The 24500-nt window shown below is 44.1% G+C and overlaps 1 protein-coding gene across 1 annotated transcript in view; it reads right to left on the minus strand.

The window, feature by feature from the left end:
* Nucleotides 1-24500, minus strand: part of PDXDC1 (pyridoxal dependent decarboxylase domain containing 1) — a 44834-nt gene that overhangs the window by 2398 nt on the left and 17936 nt on the right. Inside the window, exons 7-21 of the mRNA XM_031433171.2 lie at nt 22978-23046; nt 21949-22027; nt 18356-18440; nt 17393-17441; nt 17140-17241; nt 16149-16274; nt 12737-12787; nt 7679-7742; nt 5879-5964; nt 4823-4928; nt 3161-3332; nt 2416-2534; nt 2041-2162; nt 1003-1095; nt 823-919 (exon numbers count right to left, since the gene is read on the minus strand). Of these exons, the coding sequence (XP_031289031.1) occupies nt 823-919; nt 1003-1095; nt 2041-2162; nt 2416-2534; nt 3161-3332; nt 4823-4928; nt 5879-5964; nt 7679-7742; nt 12737-12787; nt 16149-16274; nt 17140-17241; nt 17393-17441; nt 18356-18440; nt 21949-22027; nt 22978-23046 (1420 nt within the window). The remainder of the gene's footprint in view (nt 1-822; nt 920-1002; nt 1096-2040; nt 2163-2415; nt 2535-3160; nt 3333-4822; nt 4929-5878; nt 5965-7678; nt 7743-12736; nt 12788-16148; nt 16275-17139; nt 17242-17392; nt 17442-18355; nt 18441-21948; nt 22028-22977; nt 23047-24500) is intronic.

Consider the following 24500-nt stretch of genomic DNA (forward strand, 5'->3'; position numbering starts at 1 on the left):
GAAGCTCCTGGCACAGGCTGCCCTGTTCCCTCACGAGCTTCCTGCCGGAGACTCCGGGTCCCCCGACCCCTGCCGGGAACTGGAGGGAGCCACCTCGCAGCTGTGCTCCCGGGTCCCGGCCCTGCCGGGTGTTTCATCCTCGTCTCCCCGGGTGTCCTGTGAACATGCGAAAACAGCCAGCCAGCAGTGTGGCCAGGCGGGCCTGCGGAGCCAGGCCCAAGGGGGAAATGTCCTTTAGCAACAAGGGACCGGTGCCTCTTTGCTAAAGGCTGAGGCGTGGCAAGCTGAAAGTCAGACTATCTCCTGCTGTCACAGGACCCTGTCATCATTTCCTGGGGAAGGGGCCACAGGAAAGGAGAAGCCTGTGGTTCCATATCTTCCTCAAATCCCACCAGCTGGCAATACTTGCTGGTTGCCTGGTTTGAAATAAAATGTCCCAGTGCTACAATCTTTTACTTTCCTCTTGCAAAGGCAGCCCTTGGCTGGGGGCAAAATACGAATGAGGACTACAACAGTAACACTGAACCAAAATGTCCAAGACACACTGCCCTGAGGATCAGAACAGCTGGGTGAGCACCCTGGGCTCCGGGTGGGGCACGGGGAAGTCTGCTGTGGGCGGTGCGTGTCTGCTTTCGGGCTGTCGCAGCTGTTGGGGCAGGAGAGGGAGGACTACAGAGTCTCGGGGCAGATAAATCTCGTCTCCGCACACAGATTCCTGGCACAGGGCCCAGTGACAAAGCCCGGGACACACCAGTGTGGGATCCCAGGGCATCTGGTCCAAACTCTCACGGTGAAAGAGACCCAGGAGGAAGTTAGTCCTACCTGCTGTTAAGTTAAACGTTCTTCCCTTTTGTGAAGCTTGCACTGGAGAAAACCAATTCAGCACGGATCCTACCACAGGGATCTGCCGTAACACCCCCTGCAAAACATAACCACTGCTCAAGACCACTTGCCGAGACGCCCAGCCTGACGCCAGCTGGGGAGTCCAGCCCGGAGCCTCACCTCTTCCAGAAGTCGCTCCTCGTTTGCCTTTTGCAGCTGAACCTGAGCTTCCTGAATTCCTTTCCGAACCACTTCTGTCATGTTTTCCAGAAGCTGTGTTAAGACCAAGAAAGGCATCACTTGTCTAAGCTTCTTGCTGGGGGCCTGGAACTATTAACATGACACTGGGGACATTTTTCAAAAGTCTGTTGGTAAATGGAATTCTGCACTTTTAAATGTAGTTCAAAAATAGAAAATCAAATAGAAGAGGACCAAATGCTGAAGGAGGCCTCGGCAGATGAACCTCAGTGACCAGTCTCATTTGCCAGGGAGCACAAGTAACTGTCCCCATGATCTGAATGTCTTATCAACAGAAAACAGACACATGCTCAACATTAGGGCAAACGGAGTCAGGAGTGACACAGGCAGGTCTGGAAGAAACGCCAGGAAGCCCACTCAAGAACGAATCAAGCTGGGTCATAGGCTAATTTGGAATTCCCTTCTCTTTCCCACTCTATGGCCAAAAGTGAATCTCATGGTCTGGGGGCATGTCTCTTCTTTGTTTCATTCCCTCTTCTGAGTGATTTCTAGCGACTCAAATACCTGGTGTGGAGAGCATCCCTTAAGCCTCACAGCCTGGTCCTCCATCCCACCCGGCCAAGAGAAGCAGGCCTGCTACCAGTGGGAAGTTCCGTCATGAGAAGCATCTACCTCCTTCAGCCTGAGGACCAGCTCCAATCGGGAGCTCTTCCCTGGCCTTGCTGGGCAGAGATGCGTGCATCTTCCTAACCGCTCAGCCTCCCCTAACTTCCGTCCACAGCCCTGACTACCTCACCTGCTTATACATGTCTCTTGCCCCTGCTGGCTTGTGGGTTCACTGAGGGCAGGGACAAATCCACCTGGCACTCCTGCCCAGCACAATGCCAACCTCCCAGGAAGCCTTGAAAAACCTCTGGGGAAAGAACGAGTGAACAGGCACTGCTGAGGGTAGCATGGAGCCCAGCCAGCTGCCCAGGGGAAACCCAGGAAAGGGCTGAGACCCTGACAAGTCTTACAGACCCTCGAGTTTTCCTCAATCTCTCGGGCCGTGACTGCGATGGTCTCCACTAGTTCGGAAACATCTATGTCATCACTGGCCATGCCGATGTAAACGCAGCTCTTCACACTCCTGTACTCAGGGCCTGCGGGAAGAAACAACGGACCGACCTGGCTCCCAAGTCCACGAGCCGGCCCCGGGCCCGCTCCCTGTACAGCAGCCCAGGCACGCAGGAGCCTCCCCGGGCGGGGTGAGGAGACGGGGCAAGAGGGGCCGCACGGGGGAGGGAGCTCTGGGGCCCCGTGGAGAACGCAGCTACCTAAGGGAGCCCACCTCCCTGCAGTCAGTCGGGACACGGCCTTTCAAGCTCACAGTGAGCTTAGAGAAGGAGTAATTACCCATTTTAAACGTAAGGTCAGATTCCAGTTCGTTTAACTTTTTCAGGAGTCCAGCATGGATTTTCTCCCCTTCTGGATCTAATTTCAAACTGCTTTTATCATCATTAGCATGTTCATACCTATAAACAACATCAAATAACAAGACTTCAATCTAAAAGACCAAATGTCTCTTCAGACCCGGGACGACAGGAGCAGAAGCTGCTGGAGGGTACCAGAGTGCGCTCGGAGACCAAGGGGCAGAGGCGCCTCGAGGGTCTCGAGACCAAAGCCTTTCAAGGGTATCTTAACGAAAGCCCAAGCCCCCAGGCCCACGTAATGCGAACACAGAGGCCACGTCAGGGGTCCTGCCATTTGCAGGAGGAACGGGAGACTTTCCTCACCCTGAGGGTGCGGAAAGCACCACAGGAGGGAGCTCGCATGGAGTCAGGGCAGAGAGTTTGCTCCCACCGCGAACCGGGTTCTTAGTGACCTGCAGTGCCCCGCACACGTGGAGCGCCACCACGTGGCAGCGGGACACCCTGTGCAGTCCTTCTAGTAACTTCCACGTTCGCACAGAAAGAACACACAGCGACTCGGACTTCACTGCGTACACACCGGGCCGCTGTGCCTGCTGCTCTGGGCTCTTGGAAATGCCCAGAACATCCAGGTGAACTTTCATCAAACACGCACACTGTGACTACACATATTCATTGTACATTTCTAAGCTGCTCCACAAAATGACCCACCCATGGTCTTCCTACCGTACCTGACAACCCCTATTCCAGGCCAGTTAGGGTCATCGACGTATAAGAGACCTGCCGTTGCCATCACCTCCTGCTTGAACTCCTCTCGCAGCTGGCATGTGCACGTCAGGACCGGCAGCTTGCTCTGGATGCAGGCCACGAGCTGATCCACATCCTCTCCCCGAGTTCCTAAAACTGAAAACGTTCACAGGACGTTAGGGAAATGCTTAAGGAATGGCTGGAAACGAGAAGGCAGTGTGCCTACTTGCACTGTCAGAAAGTCAACAGCCCTGGGTACATCCAATTAGCTGGAGCGGAGGAGTGAAAAAAAAAAAAGTCACTAAACCCAGATAATGAAGAATCAGGTGTTAAAAATTCATACAGCTGGCTGCTCAGGTGTAGACACAATTTTTTTTTACACAGAAGATAGAATTAGCCCCTCTGATTTAATACATAATAAAACTCTACGTAGAAATCAGATTCTTTTCATAGAAAGACTCTGCTTAAGTTATAAACATCGTATCACAGGTTAGAAACAGAGGCAACCGCACAGTCCTCACTCTACAGTAACGTCATGGAGAAAAAGAGGGGTTTTAGGGGGCTGGGGTGGCAGGACGGGCAGCGTGGTGATGACGACAGGACCAAGTTGGCTCTGAAGGTCGGAGCTGGAGCGGCCTCAGGGTTCAGGTCTCTGAGTCTCGGCCACAGGACTGCGCCATCACTTCCGTTGATTCCAACGCTGTCTGCGGTCTCACTAGGCCTCACTACGTGTGCCTGGGGTGTCCACAGCCAGCTTTTCCAATTTTAGAGGCCGAGCCTGTGGGGCTGGGCCCCCTGCACAGCAGGAGCAGAGACCCCTGGAAGGTCTGGAGGCCACCGGCCATCTTCATGAGGGCTCTTCTTTGCAGGACAGTTGCCTGCACTTCTCTACTTTGATGCCTTTGAGAAAGAATCTTTCCAAAAATGCTGAAAACACCTCATGAAAAGCCATCAAACATTTTCTGAACATGTTTAAATCATCTCAGAAAAAAGCACAATCAGATTTTTAATGCATCTCTTTCCAGCTGATTTTTAGGTGCTTCCTTGGTGACACGCCAAGCACTTTCACATACGTGGTCTGAGCTGAACCTTCACGTCACTGCCGTAAGGTGGTGGGAACAGGTCTGCAGAGAAGAAACTTGCTCCAGGTTCCTTAGGTACGAAATGGCTGAGAGGGACAAGAACCCTCAGGACTTTGTCATCAAAGTCCACGTACTTTCAGCTACACTGCTCTCTGAAACGTCTACAGCAGCCGCTCTCAACCTTCACTGCCTACTTGATGCCTGGGCTCCATTCCATGTAGACTCAGTAAACCAGAATCTCTGCAGGTGGGGCCCAGGCACTGGGAGTTTTCAAAGCTCCACAAGTGATTCTAATGTGCAGTCTGGACTGAGAACCACTGAACAGAAAACGAAGGGTCACCGGATGTGAAACACAGGAATTCAAGTGATCTCAGAAGCCTTTCAGAGAAGTCACACTGGAAGGCTATTCTACCTAAACTTCCCTGGCCCAAGGGAAAAGGAAAAGCCTCTCGGGAGAGAGCAGAGTGTCACAAGGGAAAGCGACCAGCCCCACAGCCTGGACTGTGACAGACAAGTCACTGGTGTCTCAGAACAAAGTTGAGGGCAACCATGGAGACGGCTTACCTGCCGCTGTCATCAGAGGGCTGAACCGCAGGCACATGCCCTCGACCTCCAGATCCATGACCGTGAGGCCACTCGCCGGCACCAGCTGCTTCAGCTCTTCTCCCAGCTGCAAGGGGAGGGGAGGAATGAACACACTCCCCAAGGAGGGGGCCGAGTATCCCTGGACCTGCCCTCGCCCACTCAGCCCAGACCCAAGAGGCTCATTTCCTTCAATCTTTGATTTTCTTTGAATGCTTCTGGCAACTTCTGTAAATTTTACATTTTTTTTTTACTAAAAAATAAAGTTCACTGTAGGAAAATCTAGGAAATACTAGTAAACTAAAATAAAATAAAAATTACCCACAGTATACCTCTGAGAAACACCCACTGTTGACATGGTATTATTCCCCATCGTGTGTGTGTGTTTTCTGTTGTCATAAAACATGACACTCTCCATGCTGCGCAGTAACCTGCATTTTAGAAAATAATTTACCATGGCCGCTTCCTTTCTGCTGTAAAAAGGCAGCTACATGGTTTATAGTGGCTCTTCTGACATCACTGCACGGATGTAGCACAACCTATCCACCAAACCCCTCAGCTGGGCATGTCTGATGTTTCACTAGGAGTGATACTGCTGTGGTGAACATCTTTGCACTATTCAAAATATTCTTTACACTCAAATCCTGGAGGTATAACGTCAGTGTCAAAAGGCAGCCACAGCACAACGCCTTGGCTCCGCATCACCAGACTGCCGGAGGTGCGCGGGGTCTGGCTCCTGTGCCTTGTGGCATCAGTCACCACAGACGCTCAGCCGAGCTCCAAAGCGGCCGCACCGCAGGCCACGCTCCGCGTGTTGCGGTGCAGCCTCACAGAGCGGCGCGGAGACCCGGGGAGCAGTGCTGAAAGCACCCGCCAGGAGTCCTGCAGTGCGTGAGGCGGCGGTCTGCTTCTGAAGCCCAGGACGGAGCCCCGGGCCCTCACGGGAGGCTCCTCCTGGGGGTTTCTGATTCCCCAGCCACGACCACGTGTATCCTCATCATACAGGTGGAGGAGAAAGCACAGCACAGCTGTTCTTACCCAGCGGTTCAGCGCATCACAGGAGTGCCTCTCCCGGCCGACTGCCGAAGGGGCGCTGGGCACCGGGGCGGCTTTCAGTCCCGGATCTGCCACAAAACACGGAAAGAGGATTCACCTCCCAGAAACACGGCTGACCAAAACACACACCCTCCAACCCGTTTCACTCTGCTCCCAACATCAACCCAAGAGAAAAGTCTCAAATGCTACAGAAATCAGAAGTGTATCTCACAATGAATGGATGAACAACATGTGGTCCATGCATATGACAGAGTACCACACAGCTGTACGAAGTAAGGAAAGTCTGTCACGTGCTCAACACTGACGACATTAAACTAAACGAAATAAGCCTGCCACAAAAAGACAAACGCTGCATGGTTCTGCTTATACGATGTAACCAAGTAGTCAAATTTCTAGAGATAGAAAGTAGAATGGTGGGTGCCTGGGGCTGGGAGTGATGGGAGTCAGTGTTTAATGGGCACAGAGTTTCAGTTTTGCAAGGTGGAACTCTGGAGAGCTGCCTGTACAACTCTGGGGAGAGACCTAACCCTCCTGAAGTGACACTTAAAATGGTTATGGTAGTAAGTTTGTGCTTTTTTTAACTACATTCAAAACATTTAAAAAATGTGTATCTTACAGAGGATTTAAAGTTTTCACCTTTTTTCTTATGAAAAATATAACACTTGAATACATTCACACAAACAGAATTTATTTGATTTAAAAAGTTTTTCTTTCAAGGAATTTTGAGAAGAAATCAAAGTGTAAAAAACTAAGTTACCAACTAGGCTGCAAGCACTGTGCACTGTGCAAGGGAAATCAAAGAGCCCAGAGGCTGGCTGGGCTTCCCAACACAATTACCCTCCTTTCTCCGCGTGGTCTAGATGCCTGCTCGTGCCAGGCGCCGTGCTAGGCACGTGGCTAAGATAAAGGCAGACGCGGTTTCTGTCATGTTGGTGTTCACAGTCTACTGAAGAAACAGCACAAAGGAAGAAATGAAATCCCCCTACGTTGCTGTTAGCACCATGAAAGAGCTGGGGGGTCATTCTGGTACTGCGTGAGGGGGTCACGGCCAGCAGGACAGACCGGGAAGGCCTCTGTGAGGAGGTGGATACTGTGGAGACCCGAATGGTGAGAAGGAGCCAGAAGAAGAGTGAAAGGAACAGCCAGAGCAGAGGTCTTGTGCTGGGAAAGAGCGGAGTGTTCCAGAAACTCCAAGAAGACCAGTCTGGCTGAAGCACAGTGAGCAAGAGGGAAAGGGACCTAAGAGGGAGTCAGAGAGGAAGGCTAGAACCCTCATCCCCCCTCACCCTAGCCTGGACCTTATCCATGTGGAAGAGTAAGACACCACAGGCTTCTGGGACAGCATGTGGAGAACGAGCTGGAACGGGGTGTGCGGAATGTACCGAAGTGAGAGGTCCGGTGAGAGGGGACTGGCTGCCCCGGACTAGGCAGCGGGCACCGGGGACAGCCTTTAAAAGCAGAGACTCCTGGATCCAACCCACTGAATCAAAGTGTCTAGAAGCAGGACCCCCAACTTGATTTACAAGGGACTTGCTGCCCTTCATTCCAGCACTAGTCCAGGGCCTGGAGTTTGGAAACTGCTGTCAATCACAGGAAACTATCAGTCAAATGTTAATAAGGCAAACAGGTCTGGAGTTTGGTGAACATTATAAAACTTTTTTTGAAATGATGGCAAGTTTAGCAACAAAAACATTTTGGGCTATCTATTTAACTTGAAATAGTTTAAAATTCAAAGCCCTTAAACCCAAAGAGAAAAATGACTCTCTTTTTAAAATCACCTACCCGAGCCTGGTAATTCCTGGAAAAATCTGAACACCACCACTGGAGAAGTGAGCTCATCTTCCACCTGAAAAATGCAATCTGTGGATTACCAAGTAACAGGAAATCCCAAACCCCTAGAAAACGAAACAGTGAGCTCAAAAACTAGGCTACATATGCTTTACTTTCTTAATAAACACAAAAAGTTCAAAGCTTAATTTCAGTTGCTAGAGAAACAAAAATCAAGGGTTTGGTAAAATTCTTAGAAATAATTATAAGCCTGTCCCGAGAATAGATGGCTGAAATACAATATCTGACACTGACACACTGAAAATGAAAAAGCAGGAGGAAACATTCATAATTACAGATAAACATGGGTCTGACATGAAAGACCAAAGACGACAAGGAAGAAGTAAACTAGAATCAGAGTTGAGAGTCAGAATTTTTAAGAATCCAGAAATGTTGCTACCACAAGCAGGGCTGACTGGAACTTCTTCTACTCATAAAAAGGAACAAGTGCTTGCCCCTCACCTTGTAAAACTCTCCGAACAGGATGCAAGTCCTGCTGGCAATGTGGATAATCACAGTCTAGAATTGCATCTGTGTGTTTTCTAAAATCACTGACGCGGTACTTATACTTGGGACAGGCATCTGACAACTGACTTCACTGACAGACTTCGTAACATGAAGACATCCCTGCATTAAGATCAGCCAGCAGTGGGCTCACGCCCCCCACTGAACACATGGACAGTCGGCCATCAGCTTCACCGTGGGGTCAGGACACAAAGGGAGCGGCAACGCCCTTGACAGACTGTGGCATCTGAAGTGGGCCTGGGGTGGGGGGAGTGGGGGTGATTCAGCATGTGACAATGCCAGTGCTACAGCTCTAGTCTTCCAGTCTGTTTCCCAAGGCTCTGCATGTGGTGCCTCGCTCGTAGGGCCACAGCTGGACGTGCTGCCGGGAAAGACGGAAGTCGCAACCCAAGATCTTCTCTATTCAGCTTTTCAAGGGAACAGTGGATGTGATTCATGATCAAGCAAGATGTGCATTCAAATCTGCCCATTATTTATTGAGCCAATTCCTGTGCTTTCATCTCTATTATCTCTTTTAATTTTCACATAAACAAATAAACCTACTACCTTTAAAGTTAGAGGGGTTTAGTATGTATGGGGAGCGGAATAAGCCCAAGAAGGAACTGGGAACAGTGACAAAATTCTACACCCACCCCCCTGTTCTCAGTTAGGATAAGGCAGGATGACTTGAGTGCCAAGACTTCTACAGTCTTTTGTTTCTTATTTCTTTGCGCTCAGTGGTCTCAAATGTCAGGGTGTGTAAGAAATGCTGTAGAGGGTCATATACGTAGAATTCTGGTGCTGGCAACATGGTAGGCCAAGCTAACACTGACGTCATCAACTCTAAAAACCTGAAATGCTTGATTAAATATAACCAACAACGAAAAGAAGTTCAAATCACTGCTAGGCTCACAAAAAAGGCGAATCCAGAAAGGAGAGAAAACAAAGAATATTGGACGCTGCGCTGCACGGGCTGGGGGGAGGGGAGCACACATGGGACCTGGCACTTGGCTTTAATGTCTGAGGTTGTGGGTTTTTAAGCCCACGTGAGGGATAGTGCTGAGTTTACATACAGCTAGGGCCCTTGAAAAACACTCCTTATGAAAAGACAGAGAGAAAAACTTAACCCACTCATCGGTAAGAAAGCTTAACTCTACCTAAGGCTCTGTATAGAGAGAAAAGAATTCTCTCCTGAGAAATCAAAGCATCAGGTGTGCACCGCACCCGGGCTCGATGTCCTCTGTGGTGTAAGACTCCTGAAGTTGTGAAGCCAACATAACAAACAGACCTAGGCCAGTCACACAAGAAAAAAAATATCTAGCTCCTAACAGAAAAATGTCCACACACACAGGGAGCAGGAGTCAGCAGACGCAGCTAAGAGGACGATCTGTGGCCCCAAGAACCGAGACACTGAAACAACCATCGGAAACAGACCACCATAACTGTGCTAAGCAGAGGGCCAGAAACCTTTTTTTCTTTTAAGATAATTTTAAAAGAGAGAATAACTTGAAAAAGAACTAAAGAGAGTATCCTGAAATGGAAGCGAGGTCACCGAAAGGAAAAATGCAGTGAATGGGTGAAACAGCACATCAGATGCAGCTTAAGGGGAAACTACTGAACTCAGAGGATGTGAAGGGATGAATGCACTAGAAGGCAGCAGAGATGGAGAGATGGACGTGTCCAAGGGACCGACGGAAGATGGAATGAGGAGGTTCCATCTGCAGCTAACTGGTGTTCCAGAACATACGACTAGAGAAAGAGGCCATATTTGAAAATCTGAATTTTTAGCATTGAATTAAAAAAAAAAAAAAAAAAGGAAAAGAATCCTCACGTTAAATAAAGACAAGTCCCAAGCAGGATTTAAAAAAAAATCTTCATGTGGATAAATCATGGTGGAAGTGGCAGAACACTAAAGCCCAAGAAAGCCTTCAAAGTCAGCAGAGATGTAAACACGGAGCCATGTTCGCCGCCCCATGGAGGCATTTTGGGATTTTCAGGCACAAGGGTGACAATGGTGAGAGTTTCCCCTTACATGCTGACTTTAGAGGGTAATCCACGTGCTGGGTGAGAGTCCAGGAAAACAACGGCCTTTTCAGAATGCAGCTGCAGACGAGACCTGAATTGGTGCAGCGATAAGGCAGGTCACGAGCACCACCCCCGGTCCTACAAGAGGCCTCGGAGCTGGTGGTGGTAAGCGGGCGAGAGGGCATGTGTTTCTGGGACGAGAGGAGCTCCTGAAGGGCTGTCCAGATGGGAGGGAAGCAGCCCTGGGGGCTTGGAGGAGGAGTTACTGCGCAGCAGAGAAGCTGTTCTCGGGTTCAAGTCCTGGCTTTGGCCCAGACTAGTTACGGGACTCTGGACACACAACTAATCTGAGCAACAGAAATGCAGATAGAAACCCTGGCCTAGAGACTTCCTGTGAGGATTCGTGGGTCAGTATCTCTGAAAGCTGCGGCGAGGAGCAAAAAGACATTTAATAATTACTTATGTTTTATGGTGCCCTGCAATCTTCACCTTGCTTTCCCATACATTATCTCATATGCCCTCCATAACAAGCCACGGGGGCAGGATGAATTAATTTCTCCTGTAACTGACCTAAGATAGGATGGCCACTGGTTACGAACACAGGATGTGGAGTGTCCATCCCAGCCTCCCGCCTCCTAGCTGTGCAGCCTGGGCGCTCACCTCACCTGTCCGTGCCTTACTTTCCTCACCAGTAAAAGGGAACAACCACTGCGTCCAACTCAGATTCGATGTATTTATTCACACTTGAATGCCTACTCTATGCCAAGTACGCTTGGCACAGGATGTAAAACTATGAAGAAACAGACAAAAGTCCCTGCCTTTACAAGCCTTCTACAGGGAAAAACAGACAATGAACAGATATATAACATGATTTTAGGTAGTAGTAAGTGCAATGAAGGAAAAAAAACCCAGAGCAAGAGAGTGATGGGTGGAGGTGATCATTTGAACTCAGATCTAAAGGATAAGAAACCAGTAATGAGAAGAATTAGGGGAACAGTGTTTCCAGGTAGAGGGAATAGCATGTACAAAGGAGACTTGTGAGGGTTAAACGAAATAACGTATATAAGGGATTTAAGACCACGTATGGGACACAGCAAGCATTTTACAAACAGCAGATGTGATGGTGGTGGTGGTCGTGATGATGACAACAGATCACTGGCAGGCCACAATGCCTCACAATGTCTCACAATGTCTGCCAGTAACTGCATCCCTACTGAGAAGAGCAGCCATGGCAGGGTTAGGCCTGGTTCCTACGTGGCCTTACAAAGATGTTCCAAACCAACTGGTGATTAGTTAGCACCATCAGATTCTCCTGACTGAAGAATGAGGAAGGACAGGACATGAGGAGGAGCCCAAGCAGGCTGAGCAAGGGAGGGACGGGAAGTACACAGGCCTAGCACTGCCTCGATCCCTCCCGGCGTGCTCATTCCAGTCTATAATTTAGGTCTTTCTGTTTGCAGTCAAAGGAGTCCAACCAGCACACCTCACTGACAGCTGAGCTCACAGGCTTATGGAGGGCAGAGAGTGAGTCAGTGTCACAGGGCCCCTGTGGTACTGCTGAAACTGGAACCCAAGTCTCCTGACTTCCACTCACCCCGCTGCTTCTCCAGCGGGCCACTCTACTCTTCCAAGCTTGGACTTGAGTTTCAACTCAGGCCAACTGAATAGCTCCAAGCTTCTACTCAGAAGGCAATGCAGAGCAGCCCCCATTCACAGCTGCTTAAACCAAACCATGTACGAAAGTGTAAATAACCTGTACTCACATGAGCCCCAAATAAACTCAAACATTAGTTTTAAACTTGACTGTACCCTGCAGAATTGTCAAAGAAACACCAGTGACCCTGTTTAAATTAGAATTGACCTATACATTTTCTGAAATTCTAAAATGAAGCAAAACATGAAAACATTCAAATCTGAACTAATACTTGATTATCAGCCCCTTAAATCCTCACTTCCTTGTCTAGTTACTGGCCTTAGGGTGCAATCTCTGACAGATGCTGGTATCTTTCAGGAAGACACCAGCACAAGAGAAGCAGGGCCATCTGCTTTTCTCTGCCTTATTCCCCTTCCTGCAAATGACAACTCTGGTGTCAGAGGGTTTCAGAAAGAGTAGCCCAAAGCACTCTACGAGACAAAATGATTTTTCATTTTGGGAAGATGGGTGTTCTAAAAATCCTTGGGCAGGTGAAGTCAATGATGTTTATTACCTCTTCGTGCAATTATGAATTTTAACAGAATAAAAACTGCAAATGGATTCTATGAAAAGCACTGCAGGTGTTCAAACAGTATATGAGGCAAATTTCTAGGCTTTCTGCTAACTGTATAATTAAGTCATCAGTACCCACATGATTCTCTCCTAAACAATGTGGTTTTTCTGGAGCTGCCACAATTCCACTGACAGGCATAAAATCTGGAGAAAATCACTCTATGCTGCTAAAGTTAAAAGTTATTTACTTTTAAAACAGATCAAATTATATACTATACCAAGATTTTGATGTGGTTCACTTTCTTCAAATTTTCTTGCAATCGCTGACTCTGCAAATGACAAAAAAATAGCTTATGTAATTTCATTAGATAGACACAGTATATTAAGAAGCAGTTTTCATGAGGGTCTTTGCAGGTCTGCAAACAAGAATCTCAGGCAGATAAAGTAAAGCTATCTGTGACTCAGTGATTTCTAAGTTCAGCTGCCAATTTTGACATTTCAACATCTGCAAACGTTCCCCAATCTTTCAGTTATACGTTACCTTCAGTGGTTCAGAAGAGCTTTCTCTGATGAGACATATGTGAATTTGTCACACCAGCAATATAGGTCATTCATTCAAAACCTACTGAGTGCAAGGCAACAAAAGCAAAATTGAACAAGTGGGATGACATCAAACTAAACAGCTTCTGCACAGCAAAGGAAATCATCAACAAAACACAAAGGCAACCTTGGAATGGGAAAAAATACATGCAAACAATTCATTTGATAAGGGGTTAATATCCAAAATATATTAAAAAAAACTCATACAACTCAATAACAAAAAACCCCAAACAATCCAATTAAAAAATGGGCAGAACATCTGAACAGACATTTTCCCAAAGACACACAGATGGACAACAGAAACATGAAAAGATGCCCAACATCCCTAATCATCAGGGAAATGCAAATCAAAACCACAATGAGATGCCACCTCACACCTGCCAGAATGGCTATTATCAAAAACACAAGAAATAGCAAGTGTTCTCGAGAATGTGAGAAAAAGGAACCCTCATGCATACTGGTGGCAATGTAAACTGGTGCAGCCACTACAGAAAACATCTGGAGCTTCCTCAGAAACTTAAAACATGTAACTATTATGCAATCCAACAATTCTGAAGAACATGAAAACACTAATTCGAAAAGAAACAGGCACCCCCGTGTTCACTGTAGCATTATGTACAATAGCCAAGACATGGAAACCACCTAAATATTCATCAATGAATGAATGGATAGAGATGTGATATGTACACACACAAAGGAAAACAATCAGCCATAAAATGGAACGAAACCTTGCCACCTGCAACAACATGGATGGACCTGGAGGGCATTGTGCTAAGTGAAATAATACAGACAAAGACAAATACCGTATGACCTCACTTACATGTGAAATCTAAAACAAAACAAAGCTCATAGCTACAGAGAACAGACTGGTAACAGGTTGCTAGAGGAGGGGGCTGAGGGTGGGTGAAGGGGACTGAAACGTACAAACTTACAGTTATAAAGTAAGTCATAGGGATCTAATGTACTACGAATATAGTTAGTAATTCTGTCTTAATTTTAATACTGTATTGCATATTTGAAAGCTGTTAGGGGAATAAATCTTAAAGGTCCTTATCACAAGAAAAAACACTTCTCCATGACTCTGTGTGGTGATGGATGTTAAACAGACCTACTGTGATCATTTAACAGTGTATACAAATATCAAATAACCATGATGTGCACCTAACACTAATGTAATGTTCTTTATCAATTATACCTTAAAAAAAAAACCCCAAAACTACTGAGCGCAAATGTGTGCAAGGCACAGTACCTGCTCCTTGGAGGAAAAGCAAAGGTAAACGAGAGTGCACAGCACTGTTAACAACTGCTCAGGAGCATGAGGTCTGGAATAACCGCGTATGGGTTCAAAACCTGGCTCTGCCACTTACCACCTCAGCCTCTCTGTGCTTCCACTACCTCAACTATAAAATGGGGGCTGACGGTATTTATCTTAAATGAGCTGACATACGTGAAGTGTCTAGAACAGGGTGGGCATTATATAGATGAGGATGACCATCATCATCATGTTAATACCTCAATCCTCATTCTCTCACCATGGGGACAAGATAATATATTATCTCATGGGGCGGGGGGTCACTAACAGTTGTACACTGGAAAACCCATCATGGAAACTAGCTCTTTATCAGTGGACCTTACCGTCTAGTGAAGCTGTAGGGATCAAATGAGACACCGCATCTACAGTGCTTCAGTGTGCCTGGCACTGAGTAAATGCTCCGTAACTGCTTCCCATGAAGATGAAGATATGGAAGGGAGGAATAGAGGGAGGAGGAGGATACTGATTTTTCCTCAGGGAACGCATGGCCTGATACAGACCACCAGGCGTGAAGGTACCCAGAAGACCGCGCCTCCTAACCCTCCACGCGGTTTCACGCGTGCATTTAGCAGTGGTGGGTCAGCGGCAGGGCGTCAGTCAAGTCCTCAGGAACGTGTGTATCAGCTACAGTGTTAGCGGCAGGAAGATGCCAGAGCTGCAGAGATCTCAAGGGTCTGGTAGTTAATGTCATCATTATTTTCCTGCACTTGCTAAGCCAAAGGGGACTGAGTAACTCTCCCTGGAGTGCCCAAACCTTCTCCAAATTGACTAAGTTACTACGGTGATGAAAGCTTCTCCTTCTGAAGAACCAAAACTCAAGATGTGAGCCAACAGCTCAGTGAGAAATGTTTTTAAAAATATGCTTCTGTAAACATAATGAATATAAATCTTAGTATTTCTTAATGTAAAAATGAAACTACTTCATTTAGAATGTTTCTATTTCATTAGAAACTAATGTTAGAATGAACTATCCTAACATTATGAACCAAAGGATTACTGCTATAGTCATAAGAAAATACTAACTTTTCTTAACCATAAAAATCACATGAGGAAGTGCCAATTCCACGAATATATTTAAAACAAATATTTATTTTTAAACCTGTCTGCATACCTTACTAAATGATTAGGCACTACTATAAAAGTACGAACTTTATAAGTACGAACTCATTAAGTCCTTGCAACAATCTTCCATTACATCATCACCTCTATTTTACAGGTGAGAAATCAGAGGTACAAAGGCGACATGCTTTAGACTTGGTAGAACTCAGCTCTAAAACTGCTTTCTCAACTACAGCATAATTATACATTTTTCACAATTAGAACACCTCAAATACATAATAAGAACTGTCCCTAGAGCCTTGCAATTTGGGAACCCCAGCCAGCTGGTGTTAAAAATATCTTCGCCATCCTTACCCGCAGCCCCAACCATCACATTCCTTTACCCTCAAGGGTCAGTCAGTCAGGTGGAAGGTTTATCCCCGCTTCTGCATCCTTCTTCACTCCTTGGCTGTCACCTTGTGACTTCTTTTCTCATCGCATGCTGACACCACATTAATTTAAATCTGATTTCATTTGAACACAAATGCTGGGACAGCTCCAGCAGTCTCTCCCAGAACTTTGAACAGGAAACCTATACATGCAAGGCAATTAATCTGCTTGCTTATGAGAAGAGAAATCCAGACAAGGTATTGGATAGCGAGTAAATCGATGAAGTATTTTTCTGTCTGTGTTTGTCAAGGAATATCTGTGATTCATTTAAACTTCAGGTTTTCACTCACCAACTGACAGGCATGCTTAATCCTCTCCACAATCCCATCAAGTCCCAAGTATTGTAAAGACAACCACAGGGGCAGGGCACGGAGTTTGTCTGCTGGCTTATTTGATGTAAGACCGGCAACTAAAGTCTAAAAGAGCCAAAATGAGTTTATTAATCAAAGCCAATGAAGTCACACAGCACAACTAACCAGTTACCATTTACCACGCACTTAGTCTGTGTCAGATGCTATGCCAGGCACTTGGCTTGCATTATTCATTTGCTCTTCCAACAACTCTGTGAGGTAAGTATTCTCAGCAACTTAGCTCAGAGACCTTGCTTTGTCCAAGGGTTCACGGCTAAGGTGTGGCAACACCAGGATGAAAATCCAGATGGGTCACATCCCAGAACCAGAGCCTCTTAGCCATTTAAGAGGCAGCTCCTTCCAAGGCTGTTCTGAGCATCCTCAAGTACCTGGCCATTACCACCTGTGCAAGGCACTTGAGAAAAATCACTGAAAGCTTGTTTTGCACATGCCTATCACTGACTGATCCACTATCAAGAACCACCACTGTGCTTTTAAAAAACGTATCATATTATAAACTTTTAGACAATGTGGATGATGTGTTTTAAGTATTAAAATACTCTGAATCATTAATTCCACTTCTGGTAACCTAGTCTAAGAAAATAATTTGAAACACAGAAAGATGCTCATTATTTCAGTAACAAAAAGTTGAAAACAGCCTTAGAATTATTAAATAAATAGTGGTATTTAAGTGATGGAAATATTATACAGTGATAAAAAGTTCTTCATACACATGGGGAAGTATGGGGAGATAAATAGAAAAAGATATATGGTATAGTTTCAATTATGTTAAAAAAATTTTTTTTTGGAAAAAAAAGTCACAGAGGTAGCGTCAAGGAAAATTTCAATTTCTCCTTTTTCTGTATCTTGCCCGCAGACCCAATAATGTTCCTCAGCCATCCGCACTGCCTCCCAGTGGGAGCAAGCTTACCAGGGCAGGATCGTCGTGCTTATAAAGGGTAACGGCGGGAACAGCTGGCAAACCCAGCCATGGGCCCGGAGTCAGGGTCATGCTATCGCACTTGGTCGCGGCCTACCACAGAGAGAACAACTCCTTGTTAGACTATCAAGATACACCAACCCAGCACCCTCCTCCATTCATAAAAACTGTGAAGAGCCATCAGGGATTAAGTGATTTTAAATTCCTTTTTAAAAACACAGTATTTAGTAAATCAGCAACTTACCAGCACTGACGAGGAGACATAACCTAGAGCCAGTGTTGCCAGATTCACACTGGAAGGAAAAACACACATCTAAGAACTAATTGTTTACTGCTGCTTATTCATGAAATATGTACTTTCAAAAAAACCCCAAAACCAGAAAGTTTGTGCTAATCCAAGTGACATATATTTACATGCCTTTCAGCTATGTTGGTACCTTTTATAACAGCAACATAAAGTGTGGTATACACAAATTTCAGGAAAACCTCAAAAATGAATTTTAATCCAAATACATTTCAGGGGATGTCTTCTGCTTATTTAGTGTAATGGGTGTCTCATGTTCTATCTTTGATAGGTATTATTTCCCAGTCATCATTTTTCCCAGAGGGACAGAACTGAAAAGCAATGCACCGTGTGTGACGTGCTGGGAACAGACCACCTGAGCTGCCCTGCGGCTCCTCCCCACTCTGCTCTCAGCTCCCACAGCCTGCCGGGAAACCACTCAATCTCCTCTCTGAGACCACGGCTTTGCTCCAGAGGTGGGCAAATAACCTAACCATCCCAGTATCACATCTCCCTGGCCACAGTGACTGGATCAGGATGAAACTTCTGCTAGGGCTTCCGACCCTCTGGACACACACCTGGAAAGGTGGCTGGAAGGGCTGCAGCTACTCTGTACCACAATCGGAGAGTCTGTCTACAGGTGGAACCGACGTGGAGGAAGTTCAGCCAAGTGACCAAGAGGGGAGGAAGGGGAGACACTGAGTCGTGGTTGACGTTGCGCCTAAGGCCAGTCCTGTCACTAGCCTTCTCAGTTATGTGAGCCAATAACATCTCTTCTTGCTTAAGCCAATTTGGATAATTTTGTCATCTGCAACCCAAAGAGCCCTCAGTGATAAATGTCACGACAGAGTGAGCACCTGGATGTCCGCTCTTCCTGGGCACGCTGTGCAGGGCCCCCGTAGAGCCAAACTCCCCTCCACTCACCCCTCCACGTGAAGCCATATGCCGTACTGCTCACAGAGTTCTTTCAAACGCCCAATCTTATCTGTGTGCCCTACTGCTGCAGTTCCTAGGATAAAACACACACAAGCGGATACTACAAGGAACAAATATTTTCTGAGTCTTTATAGCATGATAAAAGCATCTAAATACGTTATCTCCCCATGAGGGAGGTAACGTATCTCTGATTTTCTTTGTGGACTGGCTTAAAATCAACTTTTGCAAACTGATTTTTCAAGTTTCAGCGTGCGTACTCTTCATTACGTGTATCTATAAAATCAAGCTTGTTCACTGCGTTATTTAAATCCTATATATACTTATTTTCTATCTACTTGATCTGCTGTTTCATGAGAAATATATTCAGGTCTCCCACCAAGATCGTGGGTTTGTCAATTTATGCTTATATTCTATCAATTTTTCTTTACTATTCCCTCATTATATTTCAAAGTTATACCCATAAGCATTCATAGCTATCATCTCTCTAAGCAGATGACATGAATTATTACTAACATGAAAGCTATTTTATCTCACACCAACCTTGCTGCAGTACTTCTGTTCTGTTAGCACTTGCCCAAGATACCCTTTTCCATTCTTACTTTTTGTCGCTTTCTGGATTGTTTTTATTCACGTGTGTCCTTTATAAAAAATACGTAGATGAATCTGAAGGGTTTTTTTTTAAACCTAATTTGAGAGGTTCTTTGTTTTAATGTAGAAAGCCTTCTGAAGTCAGTCTAAATATATTAAACATGTCGACCCATTCCCCTGGTGATCTGCTGACATTACAGGTTTTATTGGGCAGATCCTCCTCACAGAGCATCAGGCCTAAATTTCCAGTAAGCAGAACCCACGTAGTAAGATTTCAAATGCTCAGCAACTTCTTCAAACACGACTAATACAAGTGCTTCTTCTGCAGGGGTTATATGAGGAAAAGGACTGAAAACTTTTCCCCCCACAAAAATCTGTCTCAAATAAAAAAAAAATCTTAACTGACTCATAGTTGAAGCAAAATCACAAGTCAACGCATGGGTTGTATCACACGACCCTTCCATCAAAACATAAAAGCACAGTGCCCTGCTGAAGTGGCGGGACCACATTCAGGTTCTTTTTTGGCAATGTCTGCTGGCTAACCACTGGGATGTGGACTCCAGTGAGGGCAATGCAGTCAAACTGGCAAATCACTCAATCACACATTCACTGCAGCCTCTCCCATCCATCAAGTGACTGACAGTAAATTGGTTATGTTTCTTTTTTCAACTCACAATGTACTAAGTCAGGCAGGAAGTGGTAGTTTTTCCGCCAGCAGTAAGGTGGACATGTGTCTTTTCTGTTTATTATTTTCTTAAAATAATCAGCTTTACTGATTGAAGTATAATTCACATACAATAAAATCCACTCATTTAAGGGTATGGTTGAATGAGTTTTGACAAATGTATACAGTGTGTCAACACCGTCACCCTAAAAGCTCCCTCATCCCTCCTGAGGCTTCACTCCTCTCTATTCCTCACCGGCTCCAGACAACTCTGATCTGTTTTGTCACTATGTAGTTTTTTTCTTCTTAGGATTCCATATAAAGGGAATCACAGACTATGTAACTTTTTTTAAGTCTGCATTTTGGCCCTTCGCATGCTTTTGAAATTCATCCGTGTTGATATGTGCATATCAGTAGATATTTCCATTTATTAGTATCCCCCGATGTGTTCACAACACAATCTGTTTATCCCTTCGCCATGGATAAGGGCGTCCTGGTTGTTTCCGGTGATGAATACCGCATCCCTACAGCAGCTTAAGAGCTCCAGTAACTCTGTGTCCTCACCAGTGTCTGGCACTGTACTTTTAAAGTTTTCTCCGTTCTTTTTTTTTATTTTTATTTTTATTTTTTTGGTGGGGGAGGAGGGAATTAGGTCTATTTATTTATTTTTAGAGGAGGTACTAGGGATTGAACCCAGGACCTTGTGCATGCTAAGCACGCGCTCTACCACCTGAGCTTCCCTTCCCCCCAAATTTTCTCCATTCTAACAGCTCACTGTGGTTTTAATTTGCATTTCTCTAATGACTAACAATGTTAAGCATCTTTTCAATTACTTACACATTCATTTATTTTCTTTGGTAAAGTATCTACTCAAATCTCTTGTTCACTTTAAAAACTGTGTTGTTATCTACTTAATATTGAATTGTAGAACTTCCTTATATATATTTTGGATACAGTCCTTTATAAAAAAAAATTGTCTTGTAAATATTTTCTTTCTCTCAGGCTGTAACTTGCTTATTTTCTTATCAGGGACTTCTGAATAGCAGAAGCTTTTAATTTTTAATCAAGTCCAATTTATGGTTCTGCCTTTTGTGTCTGAGGAAATCTATGCCTAAGTCAAGATCACTAGGATTTTCTATATTTTATTCTAGAAGTTTTCTCATTTTGGCTCTTATGCTTAACCCTGTGAACCATTTATAATTAATTTTTGCATATAGAATGAGGTAAGGGTTAAGAGTCAATTTTTTCCCATATGGATATCCAACTGTTCCAAAACCATGGGTGGAAAAGACTATCCTTTCTAAGTTACCTTGGCATCTTTGCCAAAAAAATCAAGTGCCCATACACGTGTGAATCTACTTCTGAACCCTCTATTCTCTTCAGTTAATCTCATACTCTCAATTATTTTTAGCTAAAATTCAGATAGAGTAAGTCTTCCAATTTTATTCCTTTTCAAAATTGTTTTGCTATCCTTAGATCCTTTGTATTTCCATATTTTATAATCAGCTTATCAATTTCTATAAGAAACTATAGCCTACTGAGCTTTCGATAGAGACTGAGTTGAATCTACAGACTGATTTGAGAGGTGTGACTTAATAATACTGAATCTTCCAACCAAAGCAAATGGCATATTGTTCTATTTATTTGAGTCTTTTAGAATTTCTCTCAGCAACATTTTGTAGTTCTCAGTATACAGATCTTGCATTATTTTGTGAAAATTTATCTATAAAGTTTTTTTGATACTCTTATGAATGGCATTTTAAATTCAATTTCAGCCGCTCAATTGCTATTGTACGGAAATCCTGCAGCCTTCATAGATTCGCTTATTAGTTCCAGTGGCTGTTCTCCGTGGTTTCCTTAGGACCTTCTATCTATACAATCATGCCGTCTGCAACAGACAGTTTGTTCTTCTTTTCCAATCTGTATGTCATTTAATTATTTTTCCTGCCTTACTGCACTAGCTAGAACTTCAAGTACAATGCTGAATATAATCTGGTAAGCAGAGTAGAAAGTAGTAGTTCACCTGACATCTAGAAGGCGGACACTCAAGTATTTAAAAACTCAATTTAGAAAGGAAGGAGTAGAGAAGCACTTACGACCTAAATGAAAAAAATATATATACAAACAAGGTACTCTCCAAACAAACCAACAATTAAAGGGCATCTAGTAAGCCGGAACTCCAGGGTTACAATTCTCACCACAGTGCTGATACAGACTATCCTGAACACGTGGCACACAAACATTTCTTGAGACTTGGTCTGTTTTAGGTGAAGTTCCTCGCCTCTTTCTTCTATGTACAAAATGGAACACTCAGGTTCATGATACCCACCAGCATTTGCAACAAGCAACAGGGGCAGTCTTCCTCGTTCTATATCATCTTTAATCAGTTTCTCCAGGAAGGCAACATCCTGGGATGAAAAGACAAACCACAAAAACATGAGACAACCAACATGAAAGCTATACAATGAAAAATTGTAACTTCCAAAAGAAGATGACTCTTAAAATTTATCAAATCAATTCTTGACAATTTTCCTTTTTCCTCCAATGATAGATGTGAAAATAAACCATTTTCCTTAAAGACTAACTAGAAAAATCAATTAAATGAGATCAAAGTTAAAAACTACATATACAGAACCAACATTTTTCTAGTTTTAAACATTTATGTTAAAAAAAAGTCTTCTCAACCACCCAAAAACAGCTAAAAATGTATCTCTAATATTACTCGTTGATGTAGCTGAACCAGAAAATCTACCTTGAAAGAGACATGCAGAACCCTAAAACCTACACCTTTTGCTTCTGACTTCAGGATGGAAAGGCTTATCACTTGCATGTCTAAAAGTAATCGAATCCCAAGGATTCCAGTAAAGAACCTCACTTTCAAAATCTGCCACTCATAAAGGCAGGCACCTGTGATAACCATCTGAAAGGATGAGCTTCATGAGGAATTTCCAGCACTTAATTGGACTCCATGTTTCTTTTTTCTTTTTTTGTCTCTCAGAAAGAAAAAAAAAAATTTTTTTTAATGAAAGTACTAGGGATTGAACCCAGGACCTTGTGCATGCTAAGCACACGCTCTACCGCTGAGCTATACCCTCCCCTCTAGACTCGATACTTCTACTTAAGGCAGGTAATACAGTGATTACAAGATCCCTTAAGAGCCAGGTGCTCCTGATCTTGATGCCAGACAATCTCCATGGACATTCAAACCTGGAAGCATGTTTTATGCAATGGGAAGATCTAAGCAATACAAGAATAAGCGAATAATTATCTGGAGGCCAGCAAACAATTTCAGTTGAAAAGAAGGCACAGTTTCAAAACATAATTCTGTATTATCTGACAAACCACAAGGAGAACTCACCATTTGATGCTGGGACCCAAACATAGTGTTACAGGGCACACGACACAAGCAGGGGAAGGGCAAGCCAAGCTGCAAGAAGAAAGATACCATTTTACAACAGAGACCTTTGTCACTATTCACTTAGGCCCCCAAAAGATTGTGGCTGTAAGACAAGTCACAATTATTCTTTTTAAACAATCTCTCTCTTTAGGAACTCTTGATATTATAGGTAGATGTTAAAGTATATCTACAAAGTAAAGCCAAAAAAAGGATAAAATTCCCAGGAGATGTCTTTTAAGAGAATATAGACAATGTAAAAATTTCTAAATGAGTCAACTAAATGAATAACTAACAACTCTCTTACTAAATGAGTAACTATCTTTGTTGTACTCTAGAATATACCAAAAAACAAAAACTTTTCCAAATGGAGAAATAAACTGAGCCCTGAGAATTTTGGGGAGATAATTTAGATAACTTCTCCAAGCATTCAAACCAGCGAAAGGGAACAGTATCTTATTTATGGGTCCACCTGCTCCTAAAAAGCAGTAAATCCAGACTAGCAGATGTACACTTCTTAAGAGAAAGGAAGTCACTGTTATGGAGGAGACAGTAATTGTCAAATAAATTTTATATTCTTCATTTTTAACCTCCAAATCCTTGAGGAATTTAAGGTTTAGAATTTTTTTTAACATTTGCAGCATATTGCTCTGTATAACTAAGCCGTGGAAGTGTATAAAGACCAAAAATTTAACGAATACTTTATTCACACTTTTTCCCCTTAAAGGACTTTTCTTTTAAATTGTAAAAGTGAAACTCAAGAAAAATAATTAAAAAATATTGAAAAGTGAAAAATCCCCACCCCCATTAAGCCACCAATCCACCACTGTTAACAGGTTAGTACAGAAGCTTTCAGACATTTTTTAGGCAAAAAATAAGTATTAAATAAATGTATTTTCTAGGTATAAAATACATATGCATACAAGCATGCATACACTTTTTAAAACACGAACATGACCAGCTTCTATATAATGTTCTGCCACCTGCCTTTCCCAAGTAACAGGACACCCTCACACATCTTTTGAAGATTGGATTGCTGTCCCAAGACAGTCTTGAGTCCCTAAGGAGCTTGCCCTACAGTAGGTACTCAATAAGTAATTTGTTTCATTTTTCTACAGGGATATTATAAAACCCCTCATTTTGTAGAGCCTCAAGAAGAGGACATAATTTCTTGCTACCAGTGGCCATAGCTCAGAATCAATTTAAGCCCTGAGTTTCTTCCATCTATCTCCCTGGGACTCCTCCATCTTACAAAAGAGAACCCCTCCGATCCTATGGGTTTTGCCTTAAAACATTCTTGGCCAAGAGTATTAATTTCTTGTCTCAGGGTAGCCCCCTGATCAGGCTACATGCACTATGAACTTTACAAAATGATAATGCCCTTTGATCTAGTAATTCTACACTGGCTCTGAGGAATACAGAAAAAGCCTATGTACAAAGACGCACCGTACAAAGAGCATTTCCTGAAAATGGTCATAAAAAGCAAA

This window comes from Camelus dromedarius, chromosome 24 (assembly GCF_036321535.1).
Source record: "Camelus dromedarius isolate mCamDro1 chromosome 24, mCamDro1.pat, whole genome shotgun sequence".
NCBI lineage: Eukaryota > Metazoa > Chordata > Mammalia > Artiodactyla > Camelidae > Camelus > Camelus dromedarius.